General features: G+C 38.8%; 1 protein-coding gene across 1 annotated transcript in view; it reads right to left on the bottom strand.

The window, feature by feature from the left end:
• Nucleotides 1–17,545, bottom strand: part of LOC107294733 (cyclic nucleotide-binding domain-containing protein 2) — a 47,806-nt gene extending 30,261 nt beyond the window's left edge. Inside the window, exons 1-6 of the mRNA XM_015823989.2 lie at nt 17,394–17,545; nt 13,525–13,630; nt 9,655–9,732; nt 5,556–5,644; nt 1,691–1,853; nt 714–797 (exon numbers count right to left, since the gene is read on the bottom strand). Of these exons, the coding sequence (XP_015679475.2) occupies nt 714–797; nt 1,691–1,853; nt 5,556–5,644; nt 9,655–9,732; nt 13,525–13,581 (471 nt within the window). The 5' untranslated portion in view covers nt 13,582–13,630; nt 17,394–17,545. The remainder of the gene's footprint in view (nt 1–713; nt 798–1,690; nt 1,854–5,555; nt 5,645–9,654; nt 9,733–13,524; nt 13,631–17,393) is intronic.
• Between the last annotated feature and the right edge of the window lie 439 nt (nt 17,546–17,984).

Genomic DNA, 17,984 nt, shown 5'->3' with positions numbered 1-17,984 from the left:
TGTCGATCTGATGAACTTTTATGTTGTACCTAGTTCTAAAGGAAGAGATTGATCTACAGTTATCAGTTATTCCGCTCAACTGCTGAAAGTACAGCCGGTAGGTTGATACTTCCTACCATTTTAATGGTTATCCTCTGTGGTAAATATTTTTTAAAAAATTAAAATCCATGATGTTACAATCAGTATTATCACAAACAGAGCTAGATGGCTTACTCATCCTGATTCACCTTTTGAGTTTCCTTTCCATATAATCCATCATCCAGTTAAACTGTTGTATTAAAAGGGTCTGCAGAAATTTATGCTTTAGCTCATGCACTAGATCAGGGATCCCCAACCCCTTGTCCGTGGACCAATACCGGGCCGTGGCATGCCAGCAACGAGGCCGCACAAACAAGCAAAGCCCCATCTGCAGGATGCAGGCAGCACACAAAACCACACCGCCTCTGGTCCATGGAAAAACCTCTTTCCACGTAACCAGTCCCTGGTGCCCAAAAGGTTGGGGACCTTTCCACTAGATCTTATCATATTACAAAACAACTTTTTGCTGCTGCCGCAACAAACTAACATCTCGGAAACAGATTAAACAAAATCAATTTTTTGGGTAGTGATATTGTGTGCATCAATGTTACAGCTGGAATGGATCTCTCCAAGCAAATGTTGACACTGCCAAATTTAAAATATTTTGTATAGAAAAAAAAGTCTATATCCCATACCTTTGTGTCAATCACAAGAAGTTCGGTATCAGATTTACAAATAACTGAAGCAGGACGTCTCGTGTTGGTCAACAGACAGGTTTCCTTGAAATACAAGAGTAGTTTGAGTCTACCTTTCTATAAATGTACTAAGAAAAATGTACAAAAAGCATATTAGTCACTTATATCAAAATTATTCTATCATTCTGTATCCAATGTCTCCTCTTTGGAGAAGGTTGTTGAGATGATGAGGCCAACCAGCTGCACAGTCTATATCACGGGTCTTCAAACTTGGCCCTTTTATGACTTGTGGACTTCAACTCCCAGAATTCCTCAGGCAGGCATGCTGGTTGAGGAATTCTGGGAGTTGAAGTCCACAAATCATAAAAGGGCCAAGTTTGAAGACCCCTGGTCTATATAAATGAATTATTTAGATCCTTTTCAGTCTGGGTTCAGTCTGGGCCAGAGGCGGCATTGGTTAGTCTCCTGAATGATTGATGTTGGGACCTGAATGAGGAACGTGTCCTCTTGGACCTCTTGGCAACTTTTGAAACTGTTGGCCATGGTATCTTATTGGCCTGCCCAATTGGGTTGGGAATCAGAGGTTACATTTTGCCATGGTTCCTTTCTCAATGGGTGCTCTCTTTTTTTTTCATGAAAACTATTTACACTGCCATAGAAATTGGATTATTTACTGGAAACATTTAAAATCCCTAGTAATTAAATCGTTGTACATACTTTCTTAATACAAGTTTAATATTATTCTTGGCACATTTCTCTTTTGCGTTTTAGCTCTCTACACGATGGGTGTCAAGGTAGATCGCGTCACGTGACATACTGTGAAATATCGCAGCGTTTTTTGCCTTTGCAGAGCTGGGGTGGGTGTGGCCTGCGTGTGATGCATCTGGCTCACGGGTCACCAATTTGATGCCCCTGCTCTACGCTGTGAAGTGGCATCTGCACAAATTATTTTATTTTATAAAGAGGAAAGTAGTTACCCCTATGAAATCTTCTTCTTCCAGTTCATATAATGCTTCGGAGGCCAAAATCCCATTTTCAAATTTTTCATCAGTTATCATAAATTTCAGTTTGCCAGACAACAATAAGTAACATTCAGTGGCCATGTGTCCTTGTTTCATAATGACTGTTCCAGCTATATACCTGTAAAAACAATATTGTAGAAGTCATTTTCTAAAATATTTAGAATGTAATCAGCAACCGATGTTTAAGGGATATCCGTGTATGGAATAGATGACAAATCGTTAGGAATATGTCAATATTCATCATAATTTATATATAATATATATATATATATATACACTAGCTGTACCCAGCCACACGTTGCTGTGGCTCAGTCTGGTTAAATGGAAAAGAAAGAAAAGAGAAAGCGCACATTTGTAATATATCATGTTTTTACCTGTCACAGGTGTGACATCTATATAATAGTAGGTATATAAAAACACGCGCGTATTCGAATGCAACGTTATGTCAAAATTTCAAAGCAATCGGTGAAGAACTTTCGGAGATTTAAGATTTTGAACAAACAAACATTTACATTTTTATTTATATATATATAGTCTTAGATATTGATATTCCTGCTCATATTGCCAGGACAGGTGGCACGCAGAGCCCTCTCTGTGGGCATGTGCACCGCCGCCCCAGTCCTAGATCTTCAGCTGGGTTTTATAAAACTTTTTTGCTTTAGGCCTCCGCCGCCATGTGCAAAAAAAAAAAGATTCAATCAATCAATCAATTTCAACTTCTCGCGGGAAAAAAAAATCTCTCAAAGTTGGAATTGATTGATTGAACTTTTTAGTCCCACCCAGTCTGCCGTTACCACCGCAGCCATGCCCACCCAATGGGCCACGCCCACCCAATGGGCCACAACCGCCCAATGGACCACACCCACCCGGCACCCGACGATACATAAGTGGGTTTTGGGTTGCAGTTTGGGCACTCGGTCTCTAAAAGGTTCGCCATCACTGGCTTAGGTGTTTTGTACCAGTGAATCTTGTGGCTTAATGAGTGGTCTGAGTTTTGTGCTTTGACCAAAAATATCATGGAACAAAATCATCCAAGGTCATATAGTTATCTATCCACATCAAAAATATTCGGTACTTTTATACCTTCTTTCTATGATCATAGAACATAGAACAATCCTACAACGTGCTTTTAAATACTATTTAGTTTCATTGGGTTTACTCAGTGATAATTTAGTATCCTACCTTTACAAATATGTCCTGATGTCTGATACAAGCAGTGGGAAGAATAAAAATATCTTTCTTATCGCCGAAGAACTAATTACTTAATTCTACAGCTTCATGAATTTCAATATGTGATATGTTTAGAAGCAGACATTTTCAAGTCAGCCACTTGGAAAAGTTGATGTGGATAGATATAAGCTTGAATAATTTTGCTCCATGATATTTTTGGTTAAAGCACAAAGATCAGGCCACTCATTAGTTCCACTGGCAGAAAACACCTAAGCTGTCCTGGCAATATGAGCATGAATATCAATATCAATATTGCGATAATGAATATCAACAATGAGAAAATCTCATCCTGTAATGTAGCTGTTACAAGTACTCATGTCAAGTCAACCTGTAGCTATCTGCCCAAGTAAATTTTTTCTAAGCTTAGTGCACAGTTGTAATACAGGGGTGTCAAACTCAATTTCATTGAGGGCCGCATCGGCATTGTGGTTGCCCTCGGGGGGCCGTGTGTGTGTGGCCAGGATGGGTGTGGCCTACTGGATGGGCGTGGATGGAGTGGGTGTGGCCTACTGGGTGGGCATGGCCAGCTCTACATTGTTCGCATCAAGGGTGCCTGTGGGGGCCTGAGCAGGAGTGGGACAGATCTGGGGGTCTCTGGCAGAAGGGGGTGGAACCAGGGCAAGCGCCAAGGCATGATGCATTTCTTCATTCCTCACAAAGGGTGATACTTCCCCAGCATGCACCCAGGGGGCGGGGCCAACACAGCAGGGGCTGGTTCCTCGCTGTTTCTAGACGGCCTTGTGGAGCTAAGACTGAATGCGTTTCAGCATAGATGGCCACCACAAAATTGTATATTGGCTCCTGGTCGGCCGGCCTGGGCCAGGGCCAAGGCAGCGGGGGCCGTTCCCTCACTGTTTCCAGGATGGCTTCGCGGGCCACATGAAACCACTTCGCAGGCCGCATCCGGCCCCCGGGCCTCGTGTTTGACATGTCTGTTGTAATAGAGTGTTGCCAGCTCTATCTCTTTTGGAGAAACAATAGATGATTGATATCATTAAATTAGATTTAATGGTTTTAAAAGATCTTTATGCTTTTAGGCAGAAAATGAGAGCAAAGATCTGTACTTATAGTCAGGAAAAGACAATATGGAATTGCTCTTGCCTTGTTCCAAAATTCATTATTCATCACAAGCATAATCTCATGTTGCTTCTTCCATGCAAACTGGAGGGTTTTCTGCAGATGATTTACTAATTTGCATAAAGAACCTTTTTGTTTAGTCTCCTTGATTTTTAGAGGACATTAAGTACACTTATAAAAAGCCCTAAAGAATGCACAGATATGTTAAAACGCATCTCTTTTTAGCATCCCTCTGCAACGATTTTTCTTGTTTTTGATTGGATACAATGCAAGGGAAGCCTAGCAACATAATTGCTCTGGTAATTTATTTGAATTAAGGCATCATTACACTAATATTTAGAAGTTTTTCCTTTATTAAGTGGAAAATCATATTTTTTGCAATTTTAGAAATGGCATAATCTGACACAAAATATTCATGAACTTTATGCTTTGCCATGAAGGGCCATAGTGGCCCAGTGGTTAGAATGCAGTATTGCAGGCTAATTCTGCTGTCTGCCAACTGCCAGCCGTTTGGCAGTTCGATCCTGACCTGCTCAAGGTTGACTCAGCCTTCCATCCTTCCGAGGTCGGTAAAATGAGGACTCAGATTGTTGGGAGCAAGAGGCTGACTCTGTAAACTGCTTAGAAAGGGCTGTAAAGCTCTGTGAAGCGGTATATAAGCCTAAATGCTTATTGCTAATGTATTGCCATACATCTGAGTTCAGCAAGGTCACTTCCATCTGTTCTAATATATTTCAGCACAGCTTCTTTAAGGAAACGACAACACTGCCTCCAAATTACATTTTCTGCTTCTAATCTGAACAATTGTCCATTTCTAGCATTAATCAAGAGGATCCATCTTCGCAAAGAATATATTTCCTTACACGTATAAAATCACAGTCCTGCCACATTCCTAAAATAATTCTGAACCATTTTTTTAAAAAAAAAAATCCATTTAAAAAATAATAAAGGCCAATTTTTTAAAAGTGCTTGGATTCATTCATTTTTAAAGGGTATTTTGAAGCATCAGATGAGTGGGCCAACAGATACATCTGTGAATTATGCAAGCTGCAAACAAAAATAGGCATCGTAGCTAAATAATCTACTCTAATATTTGTCCTCATCTTGAAAATGTTCACTCTACTAAATGAAGATCTGTAGAAAACTTTATAGACAAGCTGTAAAGTGCCAGCTAGGAAAAATACAATACACACCTTTAATGAGCTTTATACATTATCTTTCAAAGTAACAGCCATCTATACTGTTGTATTTCTCTTAGTCACCAAAGGTCTAGAAGCTCTCCATTAGAAGGCGGCTGTTGAATCATGGAAGACCAAAGTAATATTGTGTAGCTTCCATCTGTCAATATTTTATTTTAATGGGGCAGGTCATTTCTAAAGAATGATAAATATTTAATTGGAAAAATTTCAGCTTTCTTGAAAAACATTCACCTTCTGACCTAGCTTTCTGAAGAGAGCTTATGGACTGGATCTCATTTGCTGTCCAATTTGTATCACCCAGGCTTCTTACTTACTTTTGGTAGATGAAAGCTTGGCAGAGCTTCTGTTGTGCATTGCTGGGGAAGCTGCGAAAAGCTCGGTTTGTCTTCAAGCACAATTGCATCTGTGGAGGGCAGGAGGAAAACATATTTTATAAGCAATACAGGTACTGAAGGCAAGGCACTATCGATGCATCACTATGCACATCTTCAACATCTTAATGTTCTAAATATTGTGGCCTCCTTCATTTTAGCTTTATGAGACCAGGGCTTTTTTTGTCATAGAACGCCCAGAACGGAGTTCCGGCACCTTTTTTGGATGGAACCTGTAGGGTAGGCAAGGCGGGTTGTATAACGTGTATGAGTTCCGGCACCTTTTTTTTTTTTTTTACAAAAAAAGCACTGTATGAGACTAAGTCATTCCGATTGTTAGGCTACATCTTTTCTTCCTTGGTGCATGGCAAATGGAGAGGTGTGTATTTTATTACAACTGAATGCAAAGAATTTTTATTTTCTAATTAAGAAACCCAGTGATAGGATCTCTAAGCTTTAAAATTCGCAGATGTAAGAATCTATTAACAATTTTCAAAACATACTAGGGGAGCAAAGCTTTTGTCCTAGCTTTGAAAGAAATTAAACAGCCTACTATGGTGACATTTCTAAGTATCACAGAATGATAATGATAACCCGGAGACAGCAGAATGGAAGAGAAGGAACTGGAGATGATAACAAAAACACAAAGGTCTGCAAAGAGAAATAGAACAATTGTGGCAAAAAAACCCTCTCCAAAGGTAGACCCAATAGTAATAGGCACCTTGGGTGTAATCTCCAAACAATTGGAGCATCACTTGAACAGCATTGGCACTGACAAAATCACCATCAGTCAACTGCAACTTTATTTGGAACAGCTTACATCCTGTGACGATACTTCTAACACCATAACCTATGTGGCTTGGCAGCCTGGCTGGGGTTGAAAGAGGAGAACTGGGCTGCACGAGTGGTAGGCTGGCGTGCGCACACATGCAGCCCTTGTGTGAGTGGCAAACCAGCGTGCACACAAGTGACGGATCCGCCAGACCACTTCTTGCGCAAATTGAGTTGCACGCACACGATCCAGGCCGCCACTCATGCAGCCCAATTCCGAATAGGCCACAGCCCGGTAGTGAGCCTCAGCCCAGGGATTGGGGACCTCTTCCATAAAACATCAACACCTTCCCAGGTCCTTGGGAAGGACTGGATAGGTGGATAAAAATGCCAAATCCAGTTTGAATATCTGACTGTGTGACGAACCATAATTAAACGTGTATGCCATCCAATTCTCAGTGACTCTAGGCCAGGGGTCCCCAACCCCCAGTCCATGGACCAATACCGGGCTGTAGCATGCCAGCAACCGGGCCGCATAAACAAGCAAAGCGTGATCCGTGAGATGCAGGCAGCACACAAAACCACGTACCCTCCGGTCTGTGGAAAAACCTCTCTCCACAGAACCGGTCTCTGGTACCCAAAAGGTTGGAGACTTCTGCTCTAGGCAGAAACTGTGAACTTAGTATTTACTCTCAGATCTCATCCAAAATCAGGAAAAGTATCAGTGCTTTCTGTTTCCTTGTCAGGGACGAACTTCCAGCCTCACTACTTTACCAATGTCTATTTTATGTCCTTTTAAAATGTCATCTCTTTTCTCAGACCGTCTAAAAGGAAGTCTGTTTTAATGGAGTAGCAAGCACTCTGTGACATATCCCAAATGACACATTCAATTCAAGGAACAATACTTAATAGAATTATTGTTATACGGGTAGGATAACAAGCTGACACATCACAACTGTGTTTTGTTCATAAAACTGGCTCTGCATTGCCTCAGTATAACTTGGGCTAGCTTTCTGAGGCAACTGTTCCTAACTTGTCGTTCACAAAGTCTGTCAGTGATGTAAAGAACTTTCTTTCTACAGAACAACAACATATGTGACATTTTGGCCTTTTCATACACACATCGTACTGCTGACAAATCGGATAAGATTTTGTCATTCTCACTTGAGATCATGCAAGATTTCAATCAAGTTTCAATTAAAGCATTTATTTTTATTTCGTTTTGTGGTCTATCTTGTATGCTAAAACTCTGTATGGCTGGTCCCTGGTTTACATGGTAATCCTCAAAACTTGTAAAAAGAAAAATCTAGCAATCTGCTAGAAAAAAAGGAATGGGAACTTCTTTTTAAGCGCGTAAAATAATCACAAAAGCTATATAATTTGTTTCTTGAAGGTTTTCATTTATGTTTTTAAGATAGCAATACCACTTGTGCAAAGAGATGATTTCTAAAATACAGTACTGAGGTTGAAAAATATTTTTTCTAAAAATTTAAATAAGCATCATGCCCCATAAATTGTAATTAATAATAAAAAAACACAAGAGAACTGGGATAATTTAAAGTTTCCAAAAAAGCAAAACTATCAGAAATCAGATATAATCTCCACAATCACGTACAATACAGATTTGTTTTGACTGGAACTCCCAGAATTCTTTATGTGTCTATTCTAATTCTAATTTTAATTTGACTGAAGCAGAGAATTACAGTTTTTGCAATTATGACACATCTATGATGCAGCAAGTTAGGGAAAGTTTATCACAATGCAACGAAAGCAATATTTTTAACAAATTAAAGCTGATCTCTTATTAAAAATCAACAAAACATTTTTCTTGCGTCCATAAAACGCACAGAATCTCATGAAATACGTGAGTAATGAGAAGAGATATGAAAAAAGACAACTATAGATCAGAAGCTTTCCTAGGAACTTCTAATTTAACAGTTACGGTTTTTATTGTAAAGGCACTCCCAATCAGAGAATCATGTTTTCTTTAAAATGATTTATGTGACAAATTACCAATGGAAAAATCCAAATAATTACATTAGCAAGGCCAAGTATTAGCTGATGGATAGTTTTACTTTGCTAATATTGTCAATGTTTCAAGAAATAATGATTTATAAGTCATATATTTATTGAGTCAAACAAATCTCTGGCAATAGGTTTTGATATAAACAGGCCATAGCTTGTTGGTTAATGCCCCAATATGTAAGGTTACATTTCATAATGTAATGTTAAAAGATAAAACGCTTGTCAATATTTATCAGCTTTACAGAAAAGCTTTTATATTGAAACACTTAAATAAAAAATCTATGAGATCTAAAAGCCTGTCTATTATACAGAGAGTTAACAAAATGTGTCTTTATATAGTAGTACATGAAAGTAATTACATAGCATATTAAAACTACAAAAGCTAGGTTTTGTTGGATAGTATCCCAAATACCACAGGATTTCCTAATTACACCTCCTTCCAAAATCAGAGACAGGGTTTTCTAAAGTCAAATATTCCCTCCCATTTCTCTGTCAAATGGAAAACTATAAGCATTTCCCTTGTCATACAGCAGAAGTCTTCAAACTTGGCCCTTTTATGACTTGTGAACTTCAACTCCCAGAATTCCTCAGCCAGGCACGCTGGCTGAGGAATTCTGGGAGTTGAAGTCCACAAGTCATAAAAGTGCCAAGTTTGAAGACCCCTGTCATACAGTATGTGCTCTGCAAGTTGCAGCCGACACAGCATATATATTTGTTGGATCTCTGCATAGAAACAGAGGTAAAAGACCTAAAAATCTCTCACATGCCTTACATAATACTGTACTATTATTTGTAAAAATTTGTAACAACAGACTCTCATTGTTAGAGAAGTCAGTTCAGAATTATCATTACAATGGTCTAAGTCTTTATATGCAGCTTATTGTTAAGAAATATTTCTTGGCTATAAAAAAACCCCTCCAGTCACATAAATCTCCTTTCCTCTTAGAGGGAAGGATAAATTTGCCACAACTAAAATATAAAAAAATATTAGCATAGATATCATTGGAAGTACATGGTGTTTCATTTAATAAATGAGTAATATGATTCAACATTTACATACAATAATAGCTACTACCTTTTGGGAGACTTGGGAAAAAGGGTGACAGAATGCATAGAAGAGATGTTAAAAATAAGTGAAATGGCTGAATACTTTTATAATCAAGAATTGTCTACACATTTTATCCATATTATTGTGTTCAAAATTATCAATCAAATAATTATTCATACTTATTTTTTAATCTCTTACCTGCAGAATGTCTTTTGGTGTTCTTTCATTTGGACATATACGTAAGAGATGAATAAGTCTTTCAAAATCTTTATTTTGCTACATAAAGAAAATGTAAACATTATCCAGGATATTTACAGTAATTAAACAGTTTCCCTAGTGACATGGGAGTATGAACGATACACAGGTATGCACTGCAGTCACAGCTAGTTTCATGTCTGTGTTTATCTTGATTTGACGATATTCAAGAAATAAATAATAGCGTAATATGCTGTAGGGTCATTGAATCACATGGCTGGAAGGATCTTTGGAGATCTTTTAGAATCTAGTCTAACCCCCTGCCCAAGCCAGGAGACCTTACTGAATCCCAAACAAATGGCTGTCCAATATTTTCTTGAAAACCTCCAGTGATGGAGCATCTACAATTCCAGGAGGTAAGCTGTTCCATTGATTAATTATTCTTACTCTCAGGAAATTCCATCTTATTGAATTTCCCTCTGACAAGTTTCCACCCATTGCTTCTTGCTCTGCCTTCAGTGCTATGGAAAATAAATCAACACTCTCTTCCTTGTGACAGCCCTTCAAGTACTGGAAGACCTACACACACACACACACAAACACACATATTGTGTGTGTGTATACATACCCACACACACTTACACAAACACACATATATACGGACATATTATATTTAAAATATTTAAATTTAAAAATATTTTAAATATTTTAAAATTTAAAATAATTTCAACAGGTTTATTTTTATTTTCAAAGTAAAACATATATCATTTAAATAGCCATAGAGTAAAATTTGACTCTGTAGTCCAGTGGAACTGATTTTCAAAGTAGATGAAAACCTTGTTAAAATAAAACAACAACAAAATGGTTTTGCATCTGTTTTAATAGATAAGAATCCCTAATAACAAGACTACCGAGGGCATTGATTGTCATAGAAAATCTAGTTTGCCATGACTATAAGCATATATGTTTATTGCTATTATGAATACTTATTCTATGTAGTTTATATCCTTTAAATGGGTTTCTCAAACCTTATTTTTGTATTTTTTTATGGCAGTGTTTATATGTATACATATTTTAATTAGTGTATGATATTGGGGTGTTAGCAAAGAATCAAAAAGATCACAATGGCCAATACATCTATCTATCTATCACATATCTGAATGGCCCATTTCCCTCACAAAGGCACTTTAGGCAGTGTTGTGCCGTTGTATATCAGCAGGTTTACAAGTGCTACACAACTATTTTTTCCTACGTATAAAATGAAAAATATAGGTGTATTGCTTTTGTTGACATTATAATTTTGATAATGTCAGCATTATTCTGAACAAATTCATATAAATTGAACATGCTGAATTTCATTTAATAACATATATTTTTTCTATTTCCACCTTTTCCATTTCTGCCTCTTTCAAGAGCCATTCCCAAGAGTCAGAAAATGTCTTGGAACTGTGTATTGTTACTTTATGGGGAGCTATACTTAGAATCTCTTTTACAGGAAAGTGCTCTCCACTATCTGGAAATAGGCCACAATTAGTTTATTAGAAGCACATCCAATTTCAAGCTTCACTCTGACCACCATGTTGCCAAAGAAAGATAGGGTGTGCTTAATGTTTCCCTCTAATGTACTTATCAACTTCTGGATTAGAATCAAAATAATCAAGAAATGTTGATCTATTAGATTGAAGAATGAGATATACATTTAATTATTCAGGAAAAGCAACACTTATTTATTTATTATTTATATTTCACAACCACCCATCTTCCTCAGACATATCAGGATATTATTTTTAAAATATTAAAAAAATATTAATACTGTTTTATCTCATCTCTTAATTGTGATTAATATAATCCTTTTTAACATGATTTGTGTAACTTTTCCAGAAACATGTTTCAAATGTTTATTTATTTATTAAATGTGCATCTGCCCATCTCAACCATGTGTCATGGCTCCGATAGACGAGACCAGTAGAAATAATAACTCTGAGGCAATTGCTTTCCTCAAAGAACAATTTTAATGGCTATATAATATCAGCACGAACAAAGGTGAAAGACTGAAAGTTCCCCACCCCAAAAGATTACAAAATAAAACTTAAACTCCCCATCCCTAAATGTGTCATAAATCACAATCCCCAATAAACACCTTTGGCGGGCTCTCTAACGGTAGCTCCAGCCCGCCAAACACTTAGGCGACTTGACCTTGGTTCCCACAAGACAGTTATTGTTATGACTAAACTAGAAGAATGCATCTCCCCGCTCCCATTGCTGTGGAAACCTAAAAACGAAGAAAGATGGCTGTAGCCAGAGTCGTTTGAAGGTTTAAGACAGGGGTAGGCAACCTTGGCTCTTTTATGACTCGTGGACTTCAACTCTCAGAATTCCTGAGTTGAAGTCCACGAGTCATAAAAGAGCCAAGGTTGCCTACCCCTGGTTTAAGAGCATGACTAGGGTCCTAACAATTATAAATAAAATAAAAACAGTAAGTTGAAACTATACATAACATAAAATAACAGCTGGGCAACAACACACAGCAGACATCCACAGGCTAGTACAGCTGAAAAATGGGCCAGAGGAATATTAGGAATATTAGGTATGTTCATCACCTTGAGGTATTTATAAAAAATAATGATGGGTAAAAAAAATAAAAAATATATAAAAGTATGAATGTTCCACATAAGAGGCTTTTGTTCTCTTGTCCAAACTGATGCACTATGCATTAAGGTGACAATTGGAATATATTTCAACCTTTCTAGAAAAATCATATTTATATATCTTCAGATAAGGAGATTGAATCCATATCCCACAGTCTATTAAAATGTCTATTTTATAGAAAATGATAAGTAAAACTTATAAACTCAATTATTACAAAGTTGAATTTCCATCATAATGAGAAAATCATTGCTTTCCTTTTAAGGGATCAATTTTTAAACGTTCCAGGGTGGTAGCTAAATTTTTGTCTGTAGCTTCGGCCCACTAGAATCAATTGCTGCTTTCCCTCACAACTTTGATCGTCTTTGCTTTTATGCAGGGTGGATTTGATTTAAATCAAGTCAAATTAAATTACGATTTAAATCACTAGTAAAAAGGCTTGATTTAAATCAACTCGATTTAAATCATAATTTTTAAAGAGCAACTGTCATCTCTTGTCCCACAGCAGCGGCTCCTCTGACCCGCTGTTGACTCACCAACAGTCCCATCAGTTTAATGGGATGGCTGGTGATGCGGCAGTGACACAACAAGGTGAGGGACGTGATGGGCAGCAGGTGAGTGGATGCCCGTTAACAGGCGCTAAATGACAGGTGCTCTTTAAATGTAAGGATTCATTCTTGCTGGTAGTTAGAATCTTTAATATTATTGTGAAGTGCATGCTATCTCAGCTTGCAGAGCTTGAATTCATTGAATGAGTTTACCCAAAATGTAAATATTGCAGAATATACAGCATGGGTGTCAAACTGCCGGCTTGCGGGCTGAATGTGTCATGGCGAAACCGTACCCAGCCCACCGCCGGCAATGGCAAAAAAGTCGCGATACGTCACGACACATCACGTGACATTGCGAGTTTGACACCCCTGATATACAGCCTCATGCTACATAATTAAGCTCCATTTCATGCTGAATAAACTAAATTATTAATGTATCTTAAATAGAAAACTATATTTACTCCAAAAGCATTTTATTAAAATAAATTTGATAAAAATAAAAAAAAATCCAATTTAAATTTAAAACATCTGATTTTTTTTAAAAAATCATTGATTATTATCCACCCTGCTTTTATGTAAATTATATGCGATTATTTAAAATTGTTGAATGGATTTTAATCTTTGTTGGACCAGAAATTAATAAATAATAAATGTAGAAATCATTAAAAATACTCACAACTTTTTCTTTAGAATAATCCCTGATACTGAACAAAAGATCACCTCTGATATTCATCTGTAGCTGAAATGTGGCCCATTGCACAAGTGGACTTTGGTCAATATATCTGTAGAAGAAGAAAGGGATCTTTAGACAGTGAACTTCAGAACATATAAAATATTTGTTATTTTTTTTAAAAAATACATCATCGTTGCAAAAGCATATCAGAACGTATTTTAATAATCCAATCTTCCAGAATCATTCAAGAATACTAGATGAACACAATCTATGTATACTTTAAAAAATAGGTTTCCTCTAAGTTCTGGTAACTTTGTGGACACATCCATGCATTTTTCTTGCCAACAATATGAAAGTGACTCAGCGTTGCCTTGTTCCTTAATATATATATATATTCAATTACCCTTGAACCCATTACAGATAGTCCTTGACCATAATTGAGCCTCAAATTTTTCTTGCTAAGTGAGACAGTTGTTAAGTGAGTTTTTTGGCCCCGTTTTGTGACCTTCCTGACCAAAGTTGTTAAGTGAGTCACTGCAGTGGTTAGTAACACGGTTGTTAAGTGTATCTGGTTTTCCCATTGACTTTGCTTGTCAGGTCACAAAAGGTGATCCAGAGACACTGCGGCCGTCATAAATAGGAGCCAGTTGCCAAGTGTCCGAATTCTGAGCACATGACCATGACGATGCTGCAACCGTTTTAAGTGTGGAAACAGTCATGTTATTTTTTTCAGTGCCGTTGTAACTTTGAACAGTCACTGAATGAAATGTTGTAAGTCAAGGACTACCTGTATTAAAATGAAGCTTTTAGTCCAGGTGTCTATGGCAGGGGTAAGCAACCTTGGCTCTTTTATGACGCGTGGACTTCAACTCCCAGAATTCCTGAGCCAGCCATGCTGAGGGGAAAGGGAAAGGTTTCCAAGCTGAGCCATGCTGGCTCAGGAATTCTGGGAGTTGAAGTCCACGAGTCATAAAGCGACCTAGGCCTAGACCAGGGGTAGGCAACCTTGGCTCTTTTATGACTCGTGGACTTCAACTCCCAGAATTCCTGAGCCAGCATGGCTCAGCTTGGAAACCTCTCCCTTTCCCCTCAGCATGGCTGGCTCAGGAATTCTGGGAGTTGAAGTCCACGAGTCATAAAAGTGCCAAGGTTACCTACCCCTGGTCTATGGTTAAAGAAAAGCAGTGGTGCCCTGAACTCCATGGCTTATGGTCTGCTGCTAAGTTCTGTGCAGGGTGCATTTCCTTCCCCACTTGGACATGCAGTGTATAGTGTCATACATACACAGGTACCTGCAGGGCCAGTTTGGTGTAACGGTGGAGCAAGAAATGGTTAAGGGTCAAAGCTAGAAAGCAAGAGGCTGTACAGGTAGTCTTCGACTTACGGCCACAACTGAGCCCAAAATTTATGTCGTTAAGTGAGACATTTGTTAAGTGAATTTGGCCCCATTTCACGACCTTTCTTGCCTCAGTTGTTAAGTGAATCACTGCAGTTGATAAGTAGGTAACCTGGTTGTTAAATGAATCTGGCTTCCCCATTGACTTTGCTTGTCAGAAGGTCGCAAGAGGGGATCACGTGACCTCGGGACACAGCGACGGTCATAAATATGGACCAGTTGCTGAGCATCTGGATTTTGATCACATGATCGTGAGGATGGTGCAAAACTTGCAAAGGTCCTAGGTCGCTTTTTTTCAGTGCCGTTGTAACTTTGAACAGTCACTAAATGAATTGTTGTAAATCGAGGACCACCTGTAATTTCTAGTCCCCCTTAGGCACAAAGCCAGCTGGGTGGGCCAGTCCTTCTCTCTCAACTCCACTCCTGTCTGGTTTAGTGGCAAATGGGGCGGCCAGACTCTTTCTGACCTTTTCCCACCAGTGATCACTACACCTCTCCTCCTACAAGAGGCATCCATGGGAACAAACCATCCTTTAGCTCCAGGTTGGCACCCAACCCTTTACAAGAGACCGGTTCTGTGGAGAGAGGTTTTTTTCCATGGACCGGTGAAGATGTGATTTTGCAAGCTGCCTGCATCCTGCAGATGGGACTTCGCTTGTTTGCGCAGCCCAGTTTCTGGCATGCAGCGGCCCGGACCAGGGGTTAGGAACTTCACTAGACTACCATGCCCTGTTCCTGTAACCATATGAAGAAGAGTTACAGGAACTGGGCATGGCTAGCCTAGTGAAGAGAAGGGCCAGGGTAGACATGATAGCAGCGTTCCAGTGTCACAGAGAGGAGAGGGGACAACCTGTTTTCCAAAGCACCTGGAAGCCAGAGATTCAACCTAGAAATAAGGAGACATTTTCTTGACAGTAAGAACAATCAACCAATGGACCAGCTTGTCTTCAGGAGTTGTGGGAGCCTCATCACTGGAGGCTTTCAAGAAGAGACTGGACTGCCATCTGTCAGAAATGGTGTAGGGCAGGGGTAGGCAACCTTGGCTCTTTCATGACTCGTGGACTTCAATTCCCAGAATTCCTGAGCCAGCATAGCTGGCTCAGGAATTCTGGGAATTGAAGTCCACGAGTAATAAAAGAACCAAGGTTGCCTACCCCTGGTGTAGGGTCTCCTGCTTGGGCAGGGGATTGGACTAGATGACCTAGTTCCTAGAAGGTACCTTTCAACTATTCTGTTCTGTTCTGTTCTGTTCCGTTCCGTTCCAGTCCATTCCAGTCCATTCTCTATTCCATTCCATTCCATTCCATTTCTATTCTATTCTATTCTATTCTATTCTATTCCATTTCTATTCTATTCTATTCTATTCTATTCCAATCCTATTCTATTCTATTCTATTCCATTCCATTCCATTCTATCCATTATTCTATTCTATTCTATTCTATTCTATTCTATTCCATTCCATTCCATTTCTATTCTATTCTATTCTATTCCATTTCTATTCTATTCTATTCTATTCTATTCTATTCTATTCCATTTCTATTCTATTCTATTCTATTCTATTCTATTCTATTCTATTCTATTCTATTCCATTTCTATTCTATTCTATTCTATTCTATTCTATTCCATTTCTATTCTATTCTATTCTATTCCATTTCTATTCTATTCTATTCTATTCTATTCCAATCCTATTCTATTCTATTCTATTCCATTCCATTCTATCCATTATTCTATTCCATTCCATTCCATTTCTATTCTATTCTATTCTATTCCATTCCATTCCATTCTATCCATTATTCTATTCTATTCCATTCCATTTCTATTCTATTCTATTCTATTCTATTCTATTCTATTCTATTCTATTCCATTTCTATTCTATTCTATTCTATTCTATTCTATTCCATTTCTATTCTATTCTATTCTATTCTATTTCTATTCTATTCTATTCCAATCCTATTCTATTCTATTCCATTCCATTCCATTCCATTCCATTCCATTCTATCCATTATTCTATTCTATTCCATTCCATTCCATTCCATTCCATTTCTATTCTATTCTATTCTATTCTATTCTATTCTATTCCATTTCTATTCTATTCTATTCTATTCTATTCTATTCCATTTCTATTCTATTCTATTCTATTCTATTTCTATTCTATTCTATTCTATTCCAATCCTATTCTATTCCATTCCATTCTATCCATTATTCTATTCCATTCCATTCCATTCCATTTCTATTCTATTCTATTCTATTCTATTCTATTCTATTCCAATCCAATCCAATCCTATTCCATTCCAGTCCAGTCCAGTCCATTCTAATTCTAATTCTAATTCTAATTCTAATTCTAATTCTAATTCTAATTCTAACTCTAACCCCTGCATTAAAGAAGCCGTAGCACTCTCTCCAGCTCCCGGGGGGCTCCCCTCCAGTTTTCCAGCGCCCCCCCCCCCGAGTTCATCCGCTGCGCCTTCAACGTTACCTTTTCCCGCGCAAAATCAGGCCGCAGAGATGCGCGACGGCGGTGGCCACTCGTCGGAACCGGCGCCGGCCCGGCGACGCCGCTTTAGCCTGGTCCTGCGAGAGGGAAGAGGCGGGAGAGGAGGCCGGGAATCCGGGCGACGGCGGGAGGAGAAGAAGCGGCCCGCCGGCGGGCTCCGAGGCGTCCATGCCCAATCTTGCGTTGTGGTTCGGAGCTGCCCCGGGCAGGTAGCTTCATGCCCGGATCGAAAAAGGGACGGCGAGGGAGCCTGCCTTCTTCTTTCTCTTCTCGGTGGGAAGCGCAAACAAGCGCTCAAAGACGGGCACTCAAGCGGGACTTGCCCGTTTACTCCCATGGAAACTTGGGAGGCTGGGTGGACGGTCGAGGCGGCGCTTCCCCTTCCTGTTAGACCGAGCTGGCTTTGACAATAATAATAGTAAAGTTGGAAGGGACCTTGAAGATCATCTAGTCCAACCCCCTGCTCAGGCAGGAAACCCTATACCATTTCGGACAAATGGCTGTCCAGTCTCTTCTTAAAAACTTCCAGTGTTGGAGCATTCACCGCTTCTGGAGGCAGGTTGTTCCCCTGGT

Source organism: Protobothrops mucrosquamatus, unplaced genomic scaffold (genome assembly GCF_001527695.2).
Source record: "Protobothrops mucrosquamatus isolate PMUCROS unplaced genomic scaffold, P.Mucros_1.0 scaffold2066, whole genome shotgun sequence".
NCBI lineage: Eukaryota > Metazoa > Chordata > Lepidosauria > Squamata > Viperidae > Protobothrops > Protobothrops mucrosquamatus.
The sequence above is the reverse complement of the archived record's forward strand: the minus strand, read 5'-3'. Positions and strand labels throughout refer to the sequence as shown.